This window comes from Scyliorhinus canicula, chromosome 3 (assembly GCF_902713615.1).
Source record: "Scyliorhinus canicula chromosome 3, sScyCan1.1, whole genome shotgun sequence".
NCBI classification, from domain to species: domain Eukaryota; kingdom Metazoa; phylum Chordata; class Chondrichthyes; order Carcharhiniformes; family Scyliorhinidae; genus Scyliorhinus; species Scyliorhinus canicula.
Genome location: NC_052148.1, coordinates 161,438,643 through 161,459,321, shown reverse-complemented (window position 1 = coordinate 161,459,321; position 20,679 = coordinate 161,438,643). Strand labels below are relative to the sequence as shown.

The 20,679-nt window shown below is 42.0% G+C and overlaps 1 protein-coding gene across 2 annotated transcripts in view; it reads right to left on the bottom strand.

Annotated features, from left to right (window-relative positions):
* Positions 1-20,679, bottom strand: part of LOC119963064 (biorientation of chromosomes in cell division protein 1-like 1) — a 69,457-nt gene that overhangs the window by 16,483 nt on the left and 32,295 nt on the right. For both annotated transcript variants that reach the window (XM_038791618.1, XM_038791619.1), the window contains 3 exons: positions 20,423-20,610; positions 13,397-13,942; positions 2,434-2,595 (listed from right to left, as the gene is read on the bottom strand). In XM_038791618.1, the coding sequence (XP_038647546.1) occupies positions 2,434-2,595; positions 13,397-13,942; positions 20,423-20,610 (896 nt within the window). The remainder of the gene's footprint in view (positions 1-2,433; positions 2,596-13,396; positions 13,943-20,422; positions 20,611-20,679) is intronic.

Below are 20,679 nucleotides of genomic sequence, written 5' to 3'. Positions count from 1 at the left end.
AAAGGCTTGAGAGACAATGTTTAAAAATCAATTAGTAGCTTGCAATAACAAAGAGGCCAAGGGTGGGCTTTGAGGAGGGAGAGATGACAGAAAATTTGAAGGGGTTGGGAGGCAGTACTTTGAGGAGAGGGAGCTGTTCACAAGATCATCTAACATGGAGACCTGTAAAGGAAATTGGTCAACTGTTTGGTCAAAGAGGGCGAGGTTGAAGGAGATGGTCCTCATGATCATGACCAGCTCGGAAAGAGCGAGGTAACTTATGAGATAGAAGCTAAGGAAAGATGAACATTCAGGATTAGAAGAGATTTGGCCCAGTGAGTGAGTAGTCAATGTTAACTCTATTTTTCTCTTGACACACATTGTGTGACCGTTGAGTATCTCCAGCATTTTCTGTTTTCACTTCAATTTGCAGCATCCACAGTATTTTGCTTTTGTACAAGATAACACACAATGCCAAATACACACCAAGTAAAATACAAATACACAAACAAGAGAAATATCAGAAAATACATGATTTGCACAAGAGTCATAGACAAAGCCCTCAAGACACACAGACACAAAGCAACATATGATACCAGGGATACAACTTGAGTCATAGAAAAAGAAGCAAAAGTAGAAATAGTAGAAATAAAAGGCCAAATTCAGGTGAGATCAGAGGAAACCTCAGGTTGCATGAACACATCACACTAGGGCTGCACGGTGGCACAGTGGCTAGCACTGCTGTCTCGTGGCGCTGAAGACCCGGGTTGGAAGTGGTTAAAAAGATGTGCAAGATCTTTATAAAGTAAGAGTCAAAGAATGGAAATCAAGTGAGGAGCCTTTACAAACACTGGTTCATCTCAACTGGAACACTATTTCCAGTTCTGGACACTGGACTTTGGGAAGGCTTTAGCATTTAGAGGGCTCAGAAAAGATTTAAAAGAATAGTTCCAGGGATTAGGGGTTCCAGTTATGTGGATGAACTACAGAGGCCTGGAGTTCTTTTTCTCAGAGAAGATTGAGAGGAGATTTAACAGATTTTCTCAAAATCATGAAGGGTCCAGAGTAGACCAAAACTGCTTTACTGACAAAAGAGTCAAAAACCAGATATCACAGATTTGTAATAATAATAATAATAATAATAATAATAATAGAAGAAATAACCAAAGTTGATAAGAGGGGAAACATTTTTTTTTAACAGTGGGATCTGGAATGCAATGTCTGGGAGTGTGGTGGAGGAACAATCAACTGTGGCTTTGAAAAGGCAATTGGATGAGCAGCCGAAAGGAAAGAAAAAGTGCAGGGCTATGGGCAATGGGACAGGGAGAAATTAGTTAAGCTGCTTTTGCAGAAAGCCAGCAGACTTCATGCGTCAAATAGCCTCATTCTACGCTGCTACCACTTGATGAAACCAGCAACATCCCAAGGTCCTATTTTTCAAAGCAAGTGGAAAATAAGTCTGAATCTTTTCCTGATATGACCCCATTTACTGCCTAGGACTTTGTGTGACCCCAGAGTGAAAACTGGGGCTGGTGTGGGTGGAGGAATGTGGAGAGCAATTGAGTGTGGTGGGTGGTGGGGAGAAGGGGGTGAGCTGTTGAGCAGGAGGCATTTAAAGCTGCTGAAACAGACAAAGAACCACATTTATAGAGAGTATGGTTGTAGCAGCAATCAGGCCTCAAAGGGCAGCCCACCAAAAAAAAGGCTGCTGTCTTCAGTCCAGGCTCCACGAACGCCATTGCTGTCTTATAGCTCACAACCCCAAACTCTTGACCTGCGACCCTACTGGGTATTACAGTCCATAATTTAGTAATCCTTGCAGTAAGGGCAATTGTTTGTGATGCAAAATTTCCTTAAAGATACCTTTTGGTATGGGTAAAACCTTTCTGTTACTAACACCCAAATGGTGAATTTAAGCAATACTTCTTTTGACGCAAAGTCTGTTTCGGAATGATGTGGCTCCTGCAATTCAATCAGTAAGGTCACAGAAACATATGACTAGAAATAATGCAATAAAATTGTTGAGGGGAGCAAGAAAAATTAATTTAAAATAAAATAGCAATGAAGGTGGTAACTACATATGAAATCAGCAGCTCTTATATCTGAACTTACAAGATCCAACATGTTTTTGTACGGCAACTTTCAAACTAGTATTGCAACCTCACTTTAAATTCCTACATGTTGGAATTGTACAGTGTTCCATCAGTAAGAGCAGATTAAAGTTTATACAGTGCCTGAAACATATACTCAAAAAAACAAGCTGTGACTAAAATAACTATTATTTAACTCCTTCCTTAATTTAATTTTCAGTTTTGAAGGTCTACATCTAAAGTATTAACTTTTGGAGGCACGCTACCACAAACCTGACACTGAATGAGTAAATTATCTCTTTGCACTTATGGCTCACACCCAAGTCCCACAAACAATTCTGGCTATTGAAGACAGGTGTGGTACCTTCTGAACTTTGCTTCTGTTCTTCTTCATTGCTGTCAGACTCGGGAACCTCACCTTCCTCTTCATCATCATCCACGTCAAAAGAAGAGAGATCACTGGTATGGACGGAGCTAACAGTGATGTCGCTGAGGCCTTCAAAATCAGAATCCTCCAAAGAATATTCTGAAGGGTGACAATGTAGATTAAATTGAAAATTCCAACAATGTAAATTTCACATACGAACTAACTTTCAATAAAGTTAACTGGACAATATTATATTTATCTTGTCTTTTTCTCATTAAGACTTATTTTAAAAAAAAATATTTTTTATTCTACTCCTTTTTCACACTTTCTTCCAAATTTACACCCAACAATAAGCAATAATAGTTAACGAATGTAATGTCAATCCCCATATCAATAACAACGATCCCATCCTCCCACTAAACCCGATATTAGCCCATATGTTAACATAAACAAATGACAAAAAGGAATCAGGGATCACCCATAGTCTCCATTAACACTGACAGCTCCCACCCCTCCTCCCACCCCCCCAATGTTCGGTGTGATCCAATTCTCGAAAGTGAATAATGAATAACGCCATGAATTGTAGAACCCCTCCATCCTTCCCCTCAGTTCAAATTTGACCTTTCCAAGCGACAAGAATTCCAGCATGAACCCCCGGCATGCCAGGGCACAGGGTGGAGAAGTTGATCTCCACTAACAGGATCCGCCTGCGGGCGATCAACGAAGGAAAGGCTACAACATCTGCTTCCGCGCCCGTTTCCAACTCAGGCTGATCCGACACCCCGAATATGGCCTCCCGAGGGCCCGGGTCCAGTTTCACGTGCACCACTTTAGAGATTACCCTAAACACCTCCTTCCCGTAATCCTCCAGCTTTGGACAGGACCAAAACATATGAACGTGGTTTGTGGGGCCCCACCTGCAACGTTCACACATATCTTTTAACACCTCAAAGAGCCAGCTCATCCTCGCCCTTGTAAGGTGCGTTCTATACACCATCTTCAGCTGTATCAGCCCCAGCCTCGTACACGAGATGGAGGCGTTCACCCTCCGGAGAACCTCACACCAGAGCCCCTCCTCCATACCCTCTTCCAACTCTTCCTCCCACTTTGCCTTGATCCCTTCTGGCAGCCCCTTATCCTCCTCAAACATAGCCCCATAAACCACCGATACTACCCCCTTCCTCAGTCCCGTCATTAAGACTGAAGAAAAACCCTGCAATCAAACAAAATACCACGTAGGGAGACAGGCTGCAGGAAATATATTGAACTGGTATTGTAACCAGTTACCTGATGTCCCAGAACAAGATGATAAAGGAGCACAAAAAAAGAACAAGACTGAAAATGGAGCTGAGGAGAAAAAAGCACACGAGAAAAGAGTGAGATTGACATCTGAGCCATTGTTGGTGCTACTAGGTCTCAGTGAAAAAACAGATTTGGAGAAAATAGAGTGTGGCGTCACAGGGAATGAGCTACATAATTGCTTGGTGAGTATTTTTCTCGTTTTGCTCGTTCATCTTTAAATACCAGTTCAATTTATTGCTAACAGTAAGATTTTTTTTTCACAATAGGGTTTTTGTAATTGCAGGAGCAAGGCTTATTGGGAGCAGTAGGGCTTATTGATTAAAATAAAGATATATAGGAATAAATAAAACAGCTTAAATACAGATGTTTAATTAAGAAACGTATAACGTTTACTTGTAGGTGGTACTAGCTTTGATAAGCACAGTAAATTGTATTATATGTATACGTTATTCTAAGTTAATTAAGAAAAGTAATTAAACTAAATAACATTAAGTGACAATGGTTGGGCAGGTGTTATGTTGCAACTGTGGAGTGTAGGGATTTCTGGACACCAAGGCGATCCAGGACAAACACTTCTGCAGCTAAACGAATTCCAGATCAGGCTTACTGATCAGGAAGCCAAACTGAAGACACTACACAGCATAAGGGAGTGGAGAAACTGCCACACCTCTTAGAATAAGGTTGTTAATTTTGGACAGAAGTGCGAGACAGGAGGATGTGACCATGAGTGAGGCAGTTAAAAGAAACGAGCAGACACAAGTGGAGGAGCCTCAGACTTTGCAACTGACATAATAGTTTGAGGTGCTCAACCTGAGAGACAAGGTCTGAAAGGTGGATGAGCAGACTGTCCAACGCAACATGGTGCAGGAAACCGTTGAAGCAGGGTGGGCAAAATGGAACACTGTGGTCGTCGCGGAGGATACTGAGGGAGATTGACATTATTCTCTGCAGCAAAGAGTGAGAGTCCAGATGGCTGTGCTGCCTGCCCGATGCCAGGGTTCAGGACATTTGCTGAGGGCTGGAGGTGAACTTACAGTGGGAGGGGCAGGATCCAGTTGTCGTGGTACATGCCGGTACCAACAACATAGGCAGGACAAAGAAAGAGGGTCTGCATAGTCATTATGAAGAGCTAGGCATCAAATTAAGCAGATCTGAAAGGTAATATCTCCCTGGAGCAGTGTGCAAATTGCATTTGGCAAATAAGGTTAGGGAAATGAAATGCATGGCTCAAAAACTGGTATTGGAGAAGTGGGTTCCAGTTCATGGGTCACTGGCACCAGTCCTGGGGAAAGTGGGGGCTGTACTGTTGGGACGGTCTACACCGGAACTGTTCGGAGAAGAGTGTATTCATGTATAACCTATTTATTTTTCCCGTATGGAACGATCTGTCTGGACTGTACGCAGAAGAATACTTTTCACTGTACCTCGGTACATTTGATAATAAAACAAATACAATACAAACAAAAGTGTTCAAGCAAACCGCATGATGAGAGAAGTAGAGGGATTTTTTTGTCAAGGGGCGTGGGTGCTGCAGGCTGCGCCAGCATTTATGGGCCCATCTCTAGTTGCCGTTGAGGGGGCAGTTAAGAGTCGACCACATTGCTGTAGGTCTGGAGTCACATGTAGGCCTGATCAGGTAAGGACGACAGATTTCCTTCCCTAAAGGACATTAGTGAACCAGATGGGGTTTTACGACTATTGACAATGGTTTCATGGTAATCATTAGACTTTTAATTCCAGATTTGAACCTGGGTCCCCAGAGCATTGCTGTGGGTCTCTGGTTTACTAGACCATTGATAATACCACTACCTTCAAACTAAACAGGTGGGGTGAAGGATCAAGAGGGGTAAATGTAGGAAATAAAGGGGCAGTCATGGCAGGAGAGCAAAATAGTAACATGGAAAATGAGGGTCAAAGAATGGCAGGAAGTGACAGAGGGGAAAAAAAACGAAGAATACGCCAACAGTCAAGACTAGATGTTACAAGTTAAGGAAAGTATCAAACTAAAGGATAAAGCATATGACTGCAAAGTTGAATCACAGGTCAGAAGATCGTTCTGAATATAAAGAACGACAGGGAATGACTAAAAGATTAATCAGGAGAAAGAAATTAGAGTATGAGGAAAGCTAGCTTGAAATGTAAAAACAGCAAGATTTTCTACAGGTATTTAAAAAAGGAGTAAGTAAAGCGAGTACTGGTCCTCTGGACAGTAACAATGGGGAGTTCAGTGGATAATAACCAGATAAAATGAACAAATATTTTGCTTCTGCCTTCACTGTAGCCGGCACAAAAAATCATTCCAAGAACAGCTGTAAATCAGGAGCTGGAAGGGAGCGAGGAACTTGGTGAAATTATCATTAGGGGTGCAGTATTGAGCAAACTGATGGAGCTGCGAGCTGACATGTCTGATGGAGTTCATTCTTGGGTCTTAAAAGAGGTGGTTAAGATGTGTTTGTGCTAATATTCCAAAATTTTCTAAATTCTACAAAGGTTCCATCAGACTGGAAAGTAGCAACGGTGATCCCTCTATCTAAGGGATGAAGGCAGAAAACAGGAAACAATACTTCAGTTAGCTTGTGATGTCTGTCATGGAGAAGTGTTAGAATCGTTCGTTCAAGAGGTTATAGCTGGAATCTTCGAAAAACTCATGGTAATCGAGAAGAGTCAGCATGGTTGAGAAAAGGAAATCATGTTTATCCAATTCACTGAAGTTCTTTGATGCAGTCATATGCACTGTGGATAAAGGGAAGCCTGCAGATGTACATTGCTTGGATTTCCTAAAGCATTTGACACAGTGCCACATCATAAATTGCAGGATGTGATGAGTGGATCTACAAGGGTCAGTGCTAGGGCCTCAATTTTTAAAAATTTATATCGATGACTTAGATGAGGGGAGAGGAGGCATGGTAGCTAGTTTTGCAGATGACACAAAGTTGGGTCGTAAACTATGTTGTGAAAAGGACATAAGGAGCTTGCAGATGGATATAGTTATGATGAGTGAGTGGGTAGAAATCTGGCATTTGGGAGTATAATGTGGGGAAATATGCAGCCGTTCACTTTGGCAGGAAAAGGCAGAATATTACTTAAATGGAGAACAGCTGCAGAATTCCAAGGTGCAGAAGGATCTCGGTGTTCTTGCGCATGAATCATAAAAAGTTAGTTTGTAGGTACAGCAAGTAATTAAGAAGGCTAATGGAACATTATCCTTTTTTACGAGGGGAATCAATCCTAGAAGGATGTTATGCTTCAGCCATACAGGCATTGGTGAGACCACATATCAGATTAAAGGGATGATCCTTTAAAACAGAGATGAGGAGGAATTTCTTCAGCCAGAGGGTGGTGAATCTGTGGAACTCTTTGCCGCAGAAGGCTGTGGAGGCCAATTCACTGAGTGTCTTTAAGACAGAGATTGATAGGTTCTTGACTAATAAGGGGATCAGGGGTTATGGGGACAAGGCAGGAGAATGGGGATGAGAAAATATCAGCCATGATTGAATGGCGGAGTAGACACGATGGACCAAGTGGCCTAATTCTGCTCCTATGTCTTATCATGATCACTGTGTAGAGGTTTGGTCTAATTTTTTAAGGAACGATGTAAATGCTTGGGAGGCAGTTCAGAGGAAGTTTACCAGATTGATACCTTGAACTGGGTGCGTGGGTTTGAGTAGGGTGATCATGGCTCGGCACAACATTGAGGGCTGAAGGGCCTGTTCTGTGCTGTACTGTTCTATGTTCTATGAGTGGGTTATCTTCTGGGGATAGGTTGATGAACTGGGCTGTTTCCACTGGAGTTTAGAAGAGTGAGGGGTGACTCTTCTAAAGTGTCGCTTTATTGAAGTGTTTAAGATCCTGATCGCAATGGACATAGAAAGGATCTTTCCTCTTGTGGTGAATGAATCCAAAATTATAATAATAATTAATAATATCGTTTATTGTCACAAGTAGGCTTCAATGAAGTTACTGTGAAAAGCCCCTCGTCGCTACATTCAGACTCCTGTTCGGGGAGGCCTGTACGGGAATTGAACCATGCTGCTGTCATTGCTCTGCATTACAAGCCAACTGTTTAGCCCACTGTGCTAAACCAGCTGCTATTCAGGAAGGGTCACCCTTTTAGGACAGAGATGTGGAGAATTATCTTCTCTCAGAATTGCAAGACTTTGGAACTCTGTCTCAGAAGGCATTGAAGGCGGGGTCATTTAATAAGTTTAAGGTAGAGGCAAATAGATTCTTGTTAGGAAAGGAAATCAAATGACATCCTGGCCTTTGCCTCCCTAGTGGCCCAGAGTAGGATCTTACTCGTGTGGAGGGACTCAAAGCCCCCGAAGTCGGGGGTGTGGGTTAGCAACATGGCGGGGTTTCTCAGACTCGAAAAAATTAAGTTCGCCTGAGGGGTTCGTTGTAGGGGAGCCAAATAGTCTTTTCCTGCTCCTAAATCGCTGGCTTTTAAAGCAGACCAAAGTAGGCCAGCAGCACAGTTCAATTCCCGTACCAGCCTTCCCGAACAAGGGCCGGAATTTGGCCACTCGGGGCTTTTCACAGTAACTTCATTTGAAGACTACTTGTGACAATAGGCAATTTTCATTTCATTTAATTCCACATGTTTATATAATATTGTACTTTTCTCATTCTACAAGTGAGTTACTTGAAGGACATCCAAAATGGAAGAGGCCAGTTAAAAGGCAATGGAGGAGGCCAGTTAAAAAGGCAATGGAGGCAAGTAGAGTTGAGTATGGAGAGTATGGCGGATATCGTGGATGGATACAGGTTTGTGGAATTGTCAGAGCTGGGTGCACAGCTATCACTGGAGGTTATTGTTCCTAGAGGAATAGCACAAAAGATAGACAAAACATGGGAACCTAGATATATATTCAGGAATCTCAAGGGAAGAAATAATGGAGGCTCCAAACAAAATTTTATGGAAAAGAAAATTGTGCCTGGAAACTGCATGAATGAGGCAGACATGAATTTGTAGGGCAATTAGTTATTCAGGATCAGTTAGCTGAGATTTATAATATCCAGGCCATGTTCGACTAGCTTTACAGACATATTTGAAGGTAATGTGCGAAGAAATGCAATCAATGCAGTTTGTAATGATGTTTAAAAAGCATTGTAAAGATATCATATAAAATACACATGGCAACGGTAACAATGCTTGGAATTAAGGTGAACATTGCCACATGGTTTAACATGGGTTGGAGGTCAAAAAGAGACAAAAGTAAGAACTCTCTCAGGCCAGAAAGATGGGAGTGGACTTATGAAGTGAACATGAATTCAAAACTAAGTTCAAGTCAGTCGCATAATCTAACTGAAATAAAAATAATTTACAAATTAAAAACTTGCATTGATGGTAAGATGGAATACTTTAAAGTTTCTTTAGCTTCAGATGTTAATTATAAATATAAAAGATTATAAATATTTTTTATAAGACCATAAGACCATAAGACATAGGAGTGGAAGTAAGGCCATTCGGCCCATCGAGTCCACTCCGCCATTCAATCATGGCTGATGGGCATTTCAACTCCACCTACCAGCATTCTCCCCGTAGCCCTTAATTCCTCGCGACATCAAGAATTTATCTATCTCTGCCTTGAAGCCATTTAGCGTCCCGGCCTCCACTGCACTCCGCGGCAATGAATTCCACAGGCCCACCACTCTCTGGCTGAAGAAATGTCTCCGCATTTCTGTTCTGAATTTACCCCCTCTAATTCTAAGGCTGTGCCCACGGGTCCTCGTCTCCTCGCCTAACGGAAACAGTTTCTTTGCGTCCACCCTTTCTAAGCCATGTATTATCTTGTAAGTTTCTATTAGATCTCCCCTTAATCTTCTAAACTCCAATGAATACAATCCCAGGATCCTCAGCCGTTCATCATATGTTAGACCCGCCATTCCAGGGATCATCCGTGTGAATCTCCGCTGGACACGCTCCAGTGCCAGTATGTCCTTCCTGAGATGTGGGGCCCAAAACTGGACACAGTACTCCAAATGGGGCCTAACCAGAGCCTTATAAAGGCTCAGTAGCACATCGCTGCTTTTATATTCCAACCCTCGAGATAAATTACAACATTGCATTCGCTTTCTTAATCACAGATTCAACCTGCATGTTTACCTTTAGGGAATCCTCGACTAGCACTCCCAGATCCCTTTGTACTTTGGCATTATGAATTTTCTCACCGTTTAGAAAGTAGTCTATGCTTGGATTCTTTTTTCCAAAGTGCAAGACCTCACATTTTCTCACGTTGAATTGCATCAGCCATTTCCTGCACCACTCTCCCAAACTGTCTAGATCCTTCTGCAGCCTCCCCACTTCCTCAGCACGACCTGCCTGACCACCTAACTTCGTATCATCGGCAAACTTCGCTAGAATGCCCCCAGTCCCTTCATCCAGATCATTAATATATATGGTGAACAGCTGTGGCCCCAACACTGAACCCTGTGGGACACCGCTGGTCACCGGCTGCCATTCCGAAAAAGAACCTTTTATCCCAACTCTCTGCCTTCTGTCAGACAGCCAATCCTCAACCCATGCCAGTAGCTCACCTCGAACACCATGGGCCCTCACCTTACTCAGCAGCCTCCTGTGTGGCACCTTATCAAAGGCCTTTTGGAAATCCAGATAGACCACATCCACTGGGTTTCCCTGGTCTAACCTACTTGTCACCTCCTCAAAGAATTCTAACAGGTTCGTCAGGCACGACCTCCCCTTACTAAATCCATGTTGACTTGTTCTAATCCGACCCTGCTCTTCCAAGAATTTAGAAATCTCATCCTTAACGATCGATTCTAGAATTTTACCAACAACCGAGGTTAGGCTAATTGGCCTGTAATTTTCCATCTTTTGTCTTGATCCTTTCTTGAACAAGGGGGTTACAACAGCGATCTTCCAATCGTCCGGGACTTTCCCTGACTCCAGTGATTTTTGAAAGATCTCAACCAACGCTTCCGCTATTTCTTCAGCCACCTCTCTCAGAACTCTAGGGTGTAGCCCATCGGGGCCAGGAGATTTGTCAATTTTAAGACCTTTTAGCTTTTTTAGCACCATCTCTTTTGTAATGGCAACCATACTCAACTCAGCCCCCTGACCCTCTATAATTTTTGGGATATTACTCATGTCTTCCACTGTGAAGACAGACGCAAAGTACTTATTAAGTTCTCCAGCCATTTCCTCGTCTCCCATCACTAGCCTTCCGGAATCAGTTTGAATTGGCCCAATGTCTACTTTGGCCTGTCGTTTGTTTCTTATGTATTGAAAGAAACTTTTACTATCATTTCTTATATTACTGGCTAGCCTGCCTTCATATTTGATCCTCTCCTTCCTTATTTGTCTCTTTGTTAACCTCTGTTTGTTTTTGTAGCCTTCCCAATCTTCTGAATTCCCAGTGCTTTTGGCCACTTTATAGGATCTCTCTTTTTCTTTGATACATTTCCTGACCTCCTTTGTCAGTCATGGCTGTCTAATCCCTCCCCGGATAATCTTTCTTTTCTTGGGGATGAACCTCTGTACAGTGTCCTCAATTATGCATACAAACTCCTGCCATTTTTGCTCTGCTGTCTTCCCCACTAGGGTCTGCTTCCAGTCGATTTTCGCCAGTTCCTCTCTCATGCCCTCGTAATTACCTTTATTTAACTGTAACACCATTACATCCCATTTTGCCTTCTCTCTTTCAAACTGCAGACTGAACTCAACCATATTATGATCGCTGCTTCCTAAGTGTTCCCTTACTTTAAGATCTTTTATAAAGTCTGGTTCATTACAGAGCACTAGGTCCAGAATAGCCTGCTCCCTTGTGGGCTCCATGACAAGCTGTTCCAAAAAGCCATCTTATAAGCATTCCATGAATTCCTTTTCTTTGGATCCACTGGCTACGTTATTTACCCAATCCACCTGCATATTGAAGTCCCCCATGATCACCGTGACCTTGCCTTTCTGACATGCCTTTTCTATTTCCCGGTACATGTTGCGCCCCTGGTCCTGACCACTGTTAGGAGGTCTGTACATAACTCCCATTATGGTTTTTTTGCCTTTGTGGTTCCTCAATTCTACCCACACAGACTCCACATCATCCGACCCTATGTCGTTTAGTGCCATAGATTTAATTTTGTTCTTAACTAACAAGGCAACCCCACCCCCTCGGCCCACCTCCCTGTCTTTTCGATAGGTTGTATATCCTTGGATGTTTAATTTAAAGTTGCTCAATTTGAATTGAAATCAGGCAAAAACATTGTTACATTATGTTAGAATTGTCAGTCAGGTACAACTGTTTTCATATAAGGTGCCATTCAGCCCATTCTACCAGTGTTGTCTTTCTAAAACAATTTACTTAGTTCCATTTTCATGCTTGGACATCACATGACCAACAACCCTGTATTAAAAAAATAACATTCTAACATCACGCTTCATTCTTTTCATTATACTAATTATTTCTGACCAATGGAAATTCTTCTAATTTACATCATCAAACACCAAAACCCTGCCAATTTTGGACACCCATGATCTCATTTTCATTTTCTTTGCTCAAAAGAAGAGAGCCCAAGTTTCTCTTCCTCAATAATATCTCTGGTCCCTGGTAGAATTTTAGCGAGTTTCTTCTGTAACATCGAATGGATATAATTTTCAAAAATATGAACCGTATTTATTGGTTCTCACCCCCCTACTATAGGCTGACTTGCCTGTAAAATTCTAAAAATTTGAGTTGCTGTGTGCAGAAAAAAAATGAACTGACCTGTAAATTTTAATTTTGTGCTCCCTGTGACCAAGTCTAAAACAATGATTCAAACACTTATGGCTCATCATCTTTACATCACTCCAGCCTGAAAAATATCCACCAGTCACTCGTCTGGTTTCCGTCCCATAACCAGCTTCCTGTCTAGGTTGCCGTCATGCTCCCTTGCAGGTTCATCTCTAACCAGCAAGCTTTGTACTCAGCATGTCATCAAAAACCTTTAAATATTCATATACTTGACACTTCCGAAAGAACTCCAAAAATTTGTCACAACTTGCCTTTCACAAATCCATATCGGGTGTCCTGAACTAACTCATGGGCACCTCTCCAGTAACCTGCATCAAAAGATGCCTGAATGATGACATCAGAGCCTCTTTCCACCATAACATTTCCCAGTATTCAAATACAGCCCCTTGGCAATATATGTCTCAAACTAAAATTGTAGTCACAATCTTCCCATTTGGAAGTTTTCTTTTCCTGCAAATGAACTTGTTAAAGATAATCAATGCAGCTCTACACCTATTTGTCAATAATTAACAATTTTACTTGCAGCACTTAGTAAAGGTATATTAGGCTACTAGGGAGAGAAGATTTGAGACCACATTGTAGCAGTGCATTCCATTATAAAGAGGAGTCTTTCCTTTTTAAAATATGAGCTTAAAGGATATGTACATAGTTAGTGAATTTTGATCAAATTAATTTCTTTCTCCACACATCAAGTCAATCTTTTAGAATTTTCTACACATTCTAGAAAATACTAACTGGTGAAAAATAAGCTCTACATTTTGTTACCCGCTTTTATCAGCATGCTTTAGTTCCTAGATATTGATTAGTATTTTACTGATTACCTACTATCGCTCAATGCACATATATCACAGTCAATTTTGAATTATAAAACTCTCAGGTTGGTGAAAACGAGAGCAAAGCATTCGCATTACCTTTCTTTAAGTTTTCTTTGGCTTTTTGCTTAATAGTCAGAATCGCAGTGACAGATTTTGCAGATTCCCATTCTTTTCCCTGTCCTCTCCTCTCCTCTTTCGAAAGTCCAGAATGTTCATCCTTTCTTAAAACTACATCTTTCTTATCCATCTGATCAATGTTGTCCTTTAATGCATTCATATCTTCAACACACTCCTCTGCATTCTCAGTTTTTTCATCATTTTCCTCGAAGTCCTTCACGGGTGTCAAAAGATTAACTGATCCTTCTATCTTAGTATATAACTTTTCATCATCCGCTTTGGCTTCTAATACATGTTTTTCTGCTTCCTCAGTACTGCGGTCCTTCTCCATCCCCAAATCAAAACTTTGTTGACACTTGAGCTCCAAACCAAGAGTTTTCTTGGAGCTCTTTTCACCATTTTTACTATACGAATTTTCAACCGTAGATCTGGCAGCACTAGCTTCCTGATTAAGTGAGGTTATAGTATCCAGGATAGAAAGAGCATCGTTAGCTTTGCTTGTACTTGGACCACTAGACGAAAGACCTGAAAGTTGAAAACACCAAGCATAATCTGATGATACTGAAAATGAAATACTATATTTAATGCGCCATGCAGATTATTTTAACAGTTCAAAACAAAGTGCGTTGCATACAAAGCAGTAACTGGAAATACAGCAACTGGACTTGCAAACTGCAAAACTTGGGGAAGGGCCTGTTCTGTGCTGTATTTCTCTATGACTCGCTATGAAACCCTCTATCACACTCTTGGAAAAACAATTATTTGTTACCATAGCACAAGCAAAACTTCTGAAAGCTGCACAGACAAAGTGGATCAAACAGTCTGATGCTTACTGCTGACACTTGCTGGGTGAGTCATAGCAGACTGACCAAAGGACGTAGCATGGCTGTTGGCCATTTAAAACTTTACCATTTAAATATTTAACTTTTCACTGACTGGAGGAAACGTAGATGGCTAACTTGTATTTTACAATCATAGACAAATGAATTACACTTATGTTTCCACACAGAATTTTGACATGCTCTTTCACTTGAACTTTGCAATTATCAGAAAATCAAAGTAGCGTGGTGCTCTTGCAGGGGAAAGAAGACCTATGTCCCAGGGCTTCCAGTATTTAAGAAGGACAGATATGAAAAATGGTGGTGGTGTGGCACTGCTAGTTAAAGAGGAAATTAACAGTAGTGAGAAAGGATATTAGATCTGACAATATAGACTCTGTATGGGTAGAGTTGAGAAATACAAAGGGGCAAAAAACATTAGTGGGTGTCATAAATAGACCCCCAAACTGCAGTGGTGATGTTAGGAATGGCATTAAACACAAAATTGGAGATGCATGTAATAAGGGAATATCGGCGATCATGGGTGATTTTAATATTCACATAGATTGGGCAAATCAAATTAGCCACAATGCCATAGAGGAGGAATTACTGGAGTGTATATGGGATGGTTTTCTTGACCAATATGTGGAGGAACCAACTAGAGAGCAGGTCATCATAGACTGGGTACTGTGTAATGAGAAGGGAATCATTGTCAATCTGGTTGTGCGAGACCCCTTGGGGATGAGCGACCATAACATGATAGAATTTTATATCAAGATGGAGAGTGAGTAGTTGATTCGGAGATCAGGGTGCTGAATCTTAATAAAGAGAACTATGAAGATAGGAGGTGCGAGTTGACCTTGATAGATTGGGGAGATTTACTTAAAGGGTGACAGTGGATAGGTAATGGCAAACATTCAAGGAACGCATGGGGGAACTATAGCAACTGTTCATTCCTTCTGGCACAAAAGCAAAAGAGGGCCAATCCATGGCTTACAAAGGAAATTAGAAATAGTATCCAATCCAAGGAAGAAGCATACAGAAGCCAATAAAAACAACAGGTGTGAACAGTTTCGAATTCAGCAAAGAAGAACAAAGGGATTGATTAAGGGGAAAGTACAGTACGAAAGTGAGTTTGCAGGGAACATAAAGATTGACACTAAGAGTTTCTATAGATATTTGAAGAGAAAGAGATTGGTAAAGAGAAATGTAGGCCCCCAACAGACGGAAACAGGGGAATGCATAATAAGGGACAAAGAAATGGCTGAGCAATTGAATACATACTTTGGTTCTGTCTTCACAAAAGAGGACACAAATTAGATACCAGAAATGGTGGAGATTGAAAGGTTTAGTGAGAGGGAAGAACTGAGGAAGATCAACTTAGTCGAGAAGTGGTGCTGGGAAAATGGATGGGATTGAAGGCTGATAAATCCCTAGGGCCTGAGAATCTGCATCCCATAGTGCTTAAAAGGTGGCTCTGGAAATAGTGGATGCATTGGTGGTCATCTTCCGGGATTCTATGGACTCTGGAACAGTCCCTGCAGATTGAAGGGTAGCTCATATCACTCCAATATTCAAAAAGGGAGGTAGTGGAAGCAGGGAATTATAGACTAGTAAGCCTAACATTTGCAGTGGGGAAAATTCTTGAATCCATTATCAAGGACTTTATAGTGGAACATTTAGAAAGCAGTGGCAGGATCAGTCAGAGTCAGCATGGATTTATGAAGGGGAAATCATGCTGGACAAAAGCAAATTACTGTGGATGTTGCTGTGGATCTGAAACGAAAGGGAAAATGCTGGAAAATCTCAGCAAGTCTAAGAGGTCTGTTAGCTTTGACAAAGAGTCATCGGACTCGAAATGTTAGCTGTTTTCTCTCCCTACAGATGCTGCCAGACTTGCTGAGATTTTCCAGCATTTTCCCTTTCATTTCATGGTGAGGCCACACCTAGAATATTGTGCGCAGTTTTGGTCTCCTTTTCTGAGGAAAGATGTTCTTGCTCTCGAGGGAGTGCAGCGAAGGTTTACTAGTAAACCTTCGCTGCACTCCCTCGAGAGCAAGATTCCAGGGATAGCGGGACGTCATATGAGGAGAGATTGACTAGGTTAGGATTGTTCTCGCTGGAGTTCAGAAGAATGGGGGGGGGGGTGATCGCATTGAGACTTATAAAATTCTAATAGGGAGGGTAGATGCAGGGAAGATGTTACCAATGATGAGTGTGTCCAGAATCAGGGGTCACAGTCTGAGGATTCAGGGCAAGCCATTTCGGACAGAGATGGAGACATTTCTTCACCCAAAGAGTGCTGAGGCTGTGGAATTCATTACCATAGGAAGTAGTTGATGCTAAAACATTGAATATATTCAAGAGGCGGCTAGATATAGCACTTTGGGAGAATGGGATCAACGGCTATGGGGAGAAAGCAGGATTAGGCTATTGAGTTGGATGATCAGCCATGATCGTGATAAATGGCGGAGCAGCTCGAAGGGCCAAAAGGCCTCTTCCTGCTCCTATCTTCTATGTATGTATCTATGTATGTGGTCCAGTGGTTTCATGATCTCCAATGAAGAGATTGAGATAGAAAAAACAGCTGCGGCACCCAGAGGGGTAGGCAGATGGAAGAATGTGTGGACAAGGAAGGTGCAGACCTGCATGCAACTAGTCTTAAATGTTCAGAAGATGAAATCCAGCGAGGGCTTACAGCCAGAGGCACTGCTTCTGGCAAACATTAGAACAGCAGTGTCACCAGTGACGGCGCTATGATGGAGGAGGATATGAGCCCAATGTGAAGAGGTGGGCATCTATTGCATGTGGCAGTGAAGACCACAGTACCATCAAACTTTAACCCTGCAGGATCAGTCCAGGAATCCACTGCAGGGTCTTCCATATCCATGGCTCTTCACTGCATCGAGCTGGTCTGAATGTCAGCTTCCAAAGGGCTGGTCAATATGTGCAATTTCACACCAATCTGGCCAGTCAGGAAATAGATCGCTGCTGGATTTGGGGCCATCACTGAATATCTCAAGGTGCACGACTGTACGCATGTGGCCAGCAAGGACTTGGCATCATCCAACAGCTGCCGTGGGACAAGCAACCATTGAGCAAGCTACAGGGCTTCTGAAAGTGGGGCTGAAAATTAGGTTAAGATACCGAAATGTTTCTGGTGCATCCCTTCAACATGTCCCATCAAGGGTCACGTGTATAATTGTGGCATTTTGTGCTCTGCAAAGCCTGATGCAATAGAGCGTGTAACCTTTAGCATGGCCAATTCACCCAACCTGCACATCTTTGGAATGGAAACCGGAGAAAACCCATGCAGACACGGGGAGAAAGTGCAAACTCCACACAGTTACCCAAGGCCGAAATTGAACCCGGGACCCTGGAACTGTGAGACAGCAGTACTAACCACTGAGCCACCGTGCCGTCCTTTGATGCACCTCTTCATTCTCCAAGGAGGAAGATTTGGAGGAGGCTGCAAATCTGGTAAACAAGGGCAATGTACCCAAGGGACAATAGGCAAGGCGCAAATACATACACTAATACAAAGTATGTATTAGTCTTCTCTCTCCCATAGCCCTGTTCGTCTTTCCTTGAATGCCCCCCTTAAGATCACACTGGACCCCATCATGGTACCAGGCCAAGGCATGGCACTGATCTCATGAAGTTCTGACCTTTCCATCACATCCCTCTCAACAGCACCCCAGCTGTTAAATGTCCAATAATGCCGAGATTAGTGCATGAATCATATTGTGATGCAACAGACTTGATTTCATTTTACACCTTTAGGCATTGACGTGCATAAGCCAAAACTTCCAGTGGTTCGATGCACTCCCCTCCATCATTGTCATAGTCAATGACATGGTCTTCCCAGGAGCTAAATCTGCCATACACGCACAGTGCATACACCAAGACAGCAGTGGTTTGAAAGAAAGCTGCATATGGACAGGACGATGGTGTTCCAGTACTGTGGTCAGTAGTGCTGGGGATGACTTGGTTTGGCTTGAATGCATCAACTGGAAATCTGGAGTGCCAAATGCATCACCCACCTCCTGAGTACCCCCTTTCTTTGGCTAGCACTGGACCTGTGAATGCACGACTTAGATGAGAGTTGCTACATTGGCGCCACTGCAGATCAGCAGGGGCTTCTGGGCAAAAATATCTCTGTACAGGAGCAGGTTGGACCACAAAAGCGGGCGGTCTCCTTTGCCTGGAGCTTTTTGGTAGAGGAGATAGCAGGATATTAAGGACGGCCAAGCACCTGCCGACGGACTGGTGACTATCCAAGATCGGAGAACTTCCTAAAATTCCATATTTTCCTCATCCCTATTCTGCTCAATATACCATTGATCCCTGGTACAAAATATTGTCTGGAGGACATAGAAATATCATTAATTTAAGACATAGTTATCAAATGTACCTCTGTTGGGAAAAAAGCATTAAGGCCTGAGACTTTTTTTAAATTCTCTTTGGCTGTGGTGTTGGTGCTCTGCTTTAGAAACATGGGTTGTTCTATTGTTATGTAATCCTTGCTTGTTGATTATGCATAAACAATTGCATCCGGGCAAATTTCCACAAGGATAATAAAAGGTAATGAATTCAATTACAAGTATCACCGTCATCCAGTGATACCCAAGGCCAGCTAGGTGTATTTAGGTACTTTTCTTGTAGGCACTTTTACATTATGTTCCCCTGTACAAGCAGCTGATATGGAGGCAAGCTGCTCACCTTTCAATGACTAGCAGTTGTCCTCTGCTTGTCTGAGGCATAGAGAGCCCAGCAAATGGAGAGTCTCCTGCACCTGCGCAGAAACCTCCTCTGTCCCCTCGAGGCATGGGTATCACAGTGAGAGGGATTGAGGACCTGCAGTCCACATTAGGAGCACATCGGAAGGGGCTCCCAGGACTTTAGAAAGCCATATTCTACCACTTCAGGGCATACTTGTCCCCAATTACTCAAATTAATGCGCATGAAAGTATAGGTTAGAATAATTAATTCAACATCAAATTATGTACATAGAGCATAATAAAGAGATAAAGAAAGTTAGTATTAAGAGAGAGCTGAAAGGGACAAAAGTGAAACTAAAAAGTGTTTTTATATTCAGAATTTTTTTTTAATATTCAGAAATTAAGTCTGAAGGAATTAAACTCCACCCTTCCAACATTTAATTTTCAAGATTGGAGATGTTGTTGGCAGTAAGAAAGACTTACCATGCCATTAGAAATTTGCATACTTCAATGGGCATATCCCAACTTTTTCTGGTGTTTAGAGTACCTATCACTGAAGTACCCCAACTTCTCATCCTTCCATAAATTTGAATGCTGAAGCTCTAAATGAGATACTGTTAATGAGAAAACCCAGAAGCAGAAGAATTCAAGACAGCAACACTCTGGGTCACTGTCTGTGTGTTGTTGTACATTTCCCCGTGTCTGCGTGGGTGTCACCCCCTCAGCCCAACGATGTGCAGGGTAGATGGATTGACCACGCTAAATTGGGAAAAAGAATTGGCTACTCTAAATTTATTTTTAAAAAGACAGCAACATTATGATTTCTGCATTTAACTGTGCAGGTGCAGTCACTAGAAGTTTCTGTTCGATTTACTCTTTAATAAAAGGGAGCACTGATAGCCACACTATTATTTTCACTGGAAAGTCTGGGTCAATCAATTTGTCAACATAAATGTGGAAGCACTGTCTGTAATAACACTAGGATAATAGGAATACTTGTTTACAGGATTCTGAAAGATTCTCCGGATTCATTTAATTGGACCATGCAATATTTGTAAAACAATGCAAACAAGGCACGATTTTTTGCACACAAACAACAAAACTATTGAAGATACAAACTACTCACTAAGACTAATCACTAAGGCAACACTTTGCTCAAAAGTTGGTTTACATTTGCCTTCATGGGTGGTACCACCTCCGACATCAGAAATATGGATATGTTTTTTCCCCCTAATTTACAGCTTTTTAGTTCATTTCTAATTTTCATGCAATAGCTCACACTAAAAACACACATCTGAACTCTCGAGACAATTAACATTCATCAAAGTGACAGACGGCAGCATTCGAACCAGGCAAGCCCTGCTAAAATCACAGTACAGAAAGTGCCTGTTAATTAAATAGATTAAATTTGATATAACGTTGAACAGTACAAAGAGAACCAATCAGGTCCATATTTCAGGTAGTACCTGGAGTTGTTGGCTCTGATTTCTCAGAGTTTGGTACAAAACTCACAGCAGCAGGCTCTTCTTTGCGATCCAAAGTTGCAAGAAATTCATGAACAGCTTTCTCAACCTGAGGCCGGAATATGTGATTGATTTTTGGGTCCACAACTTGAGAAATTATCCTGTCAACACCGACCTCCAACATACCTGATCTGCAAATACAACAACGGTAATTGCCTACAGTATTTGTTATATATTGTATTAAAGTCCGCTATCCTCAC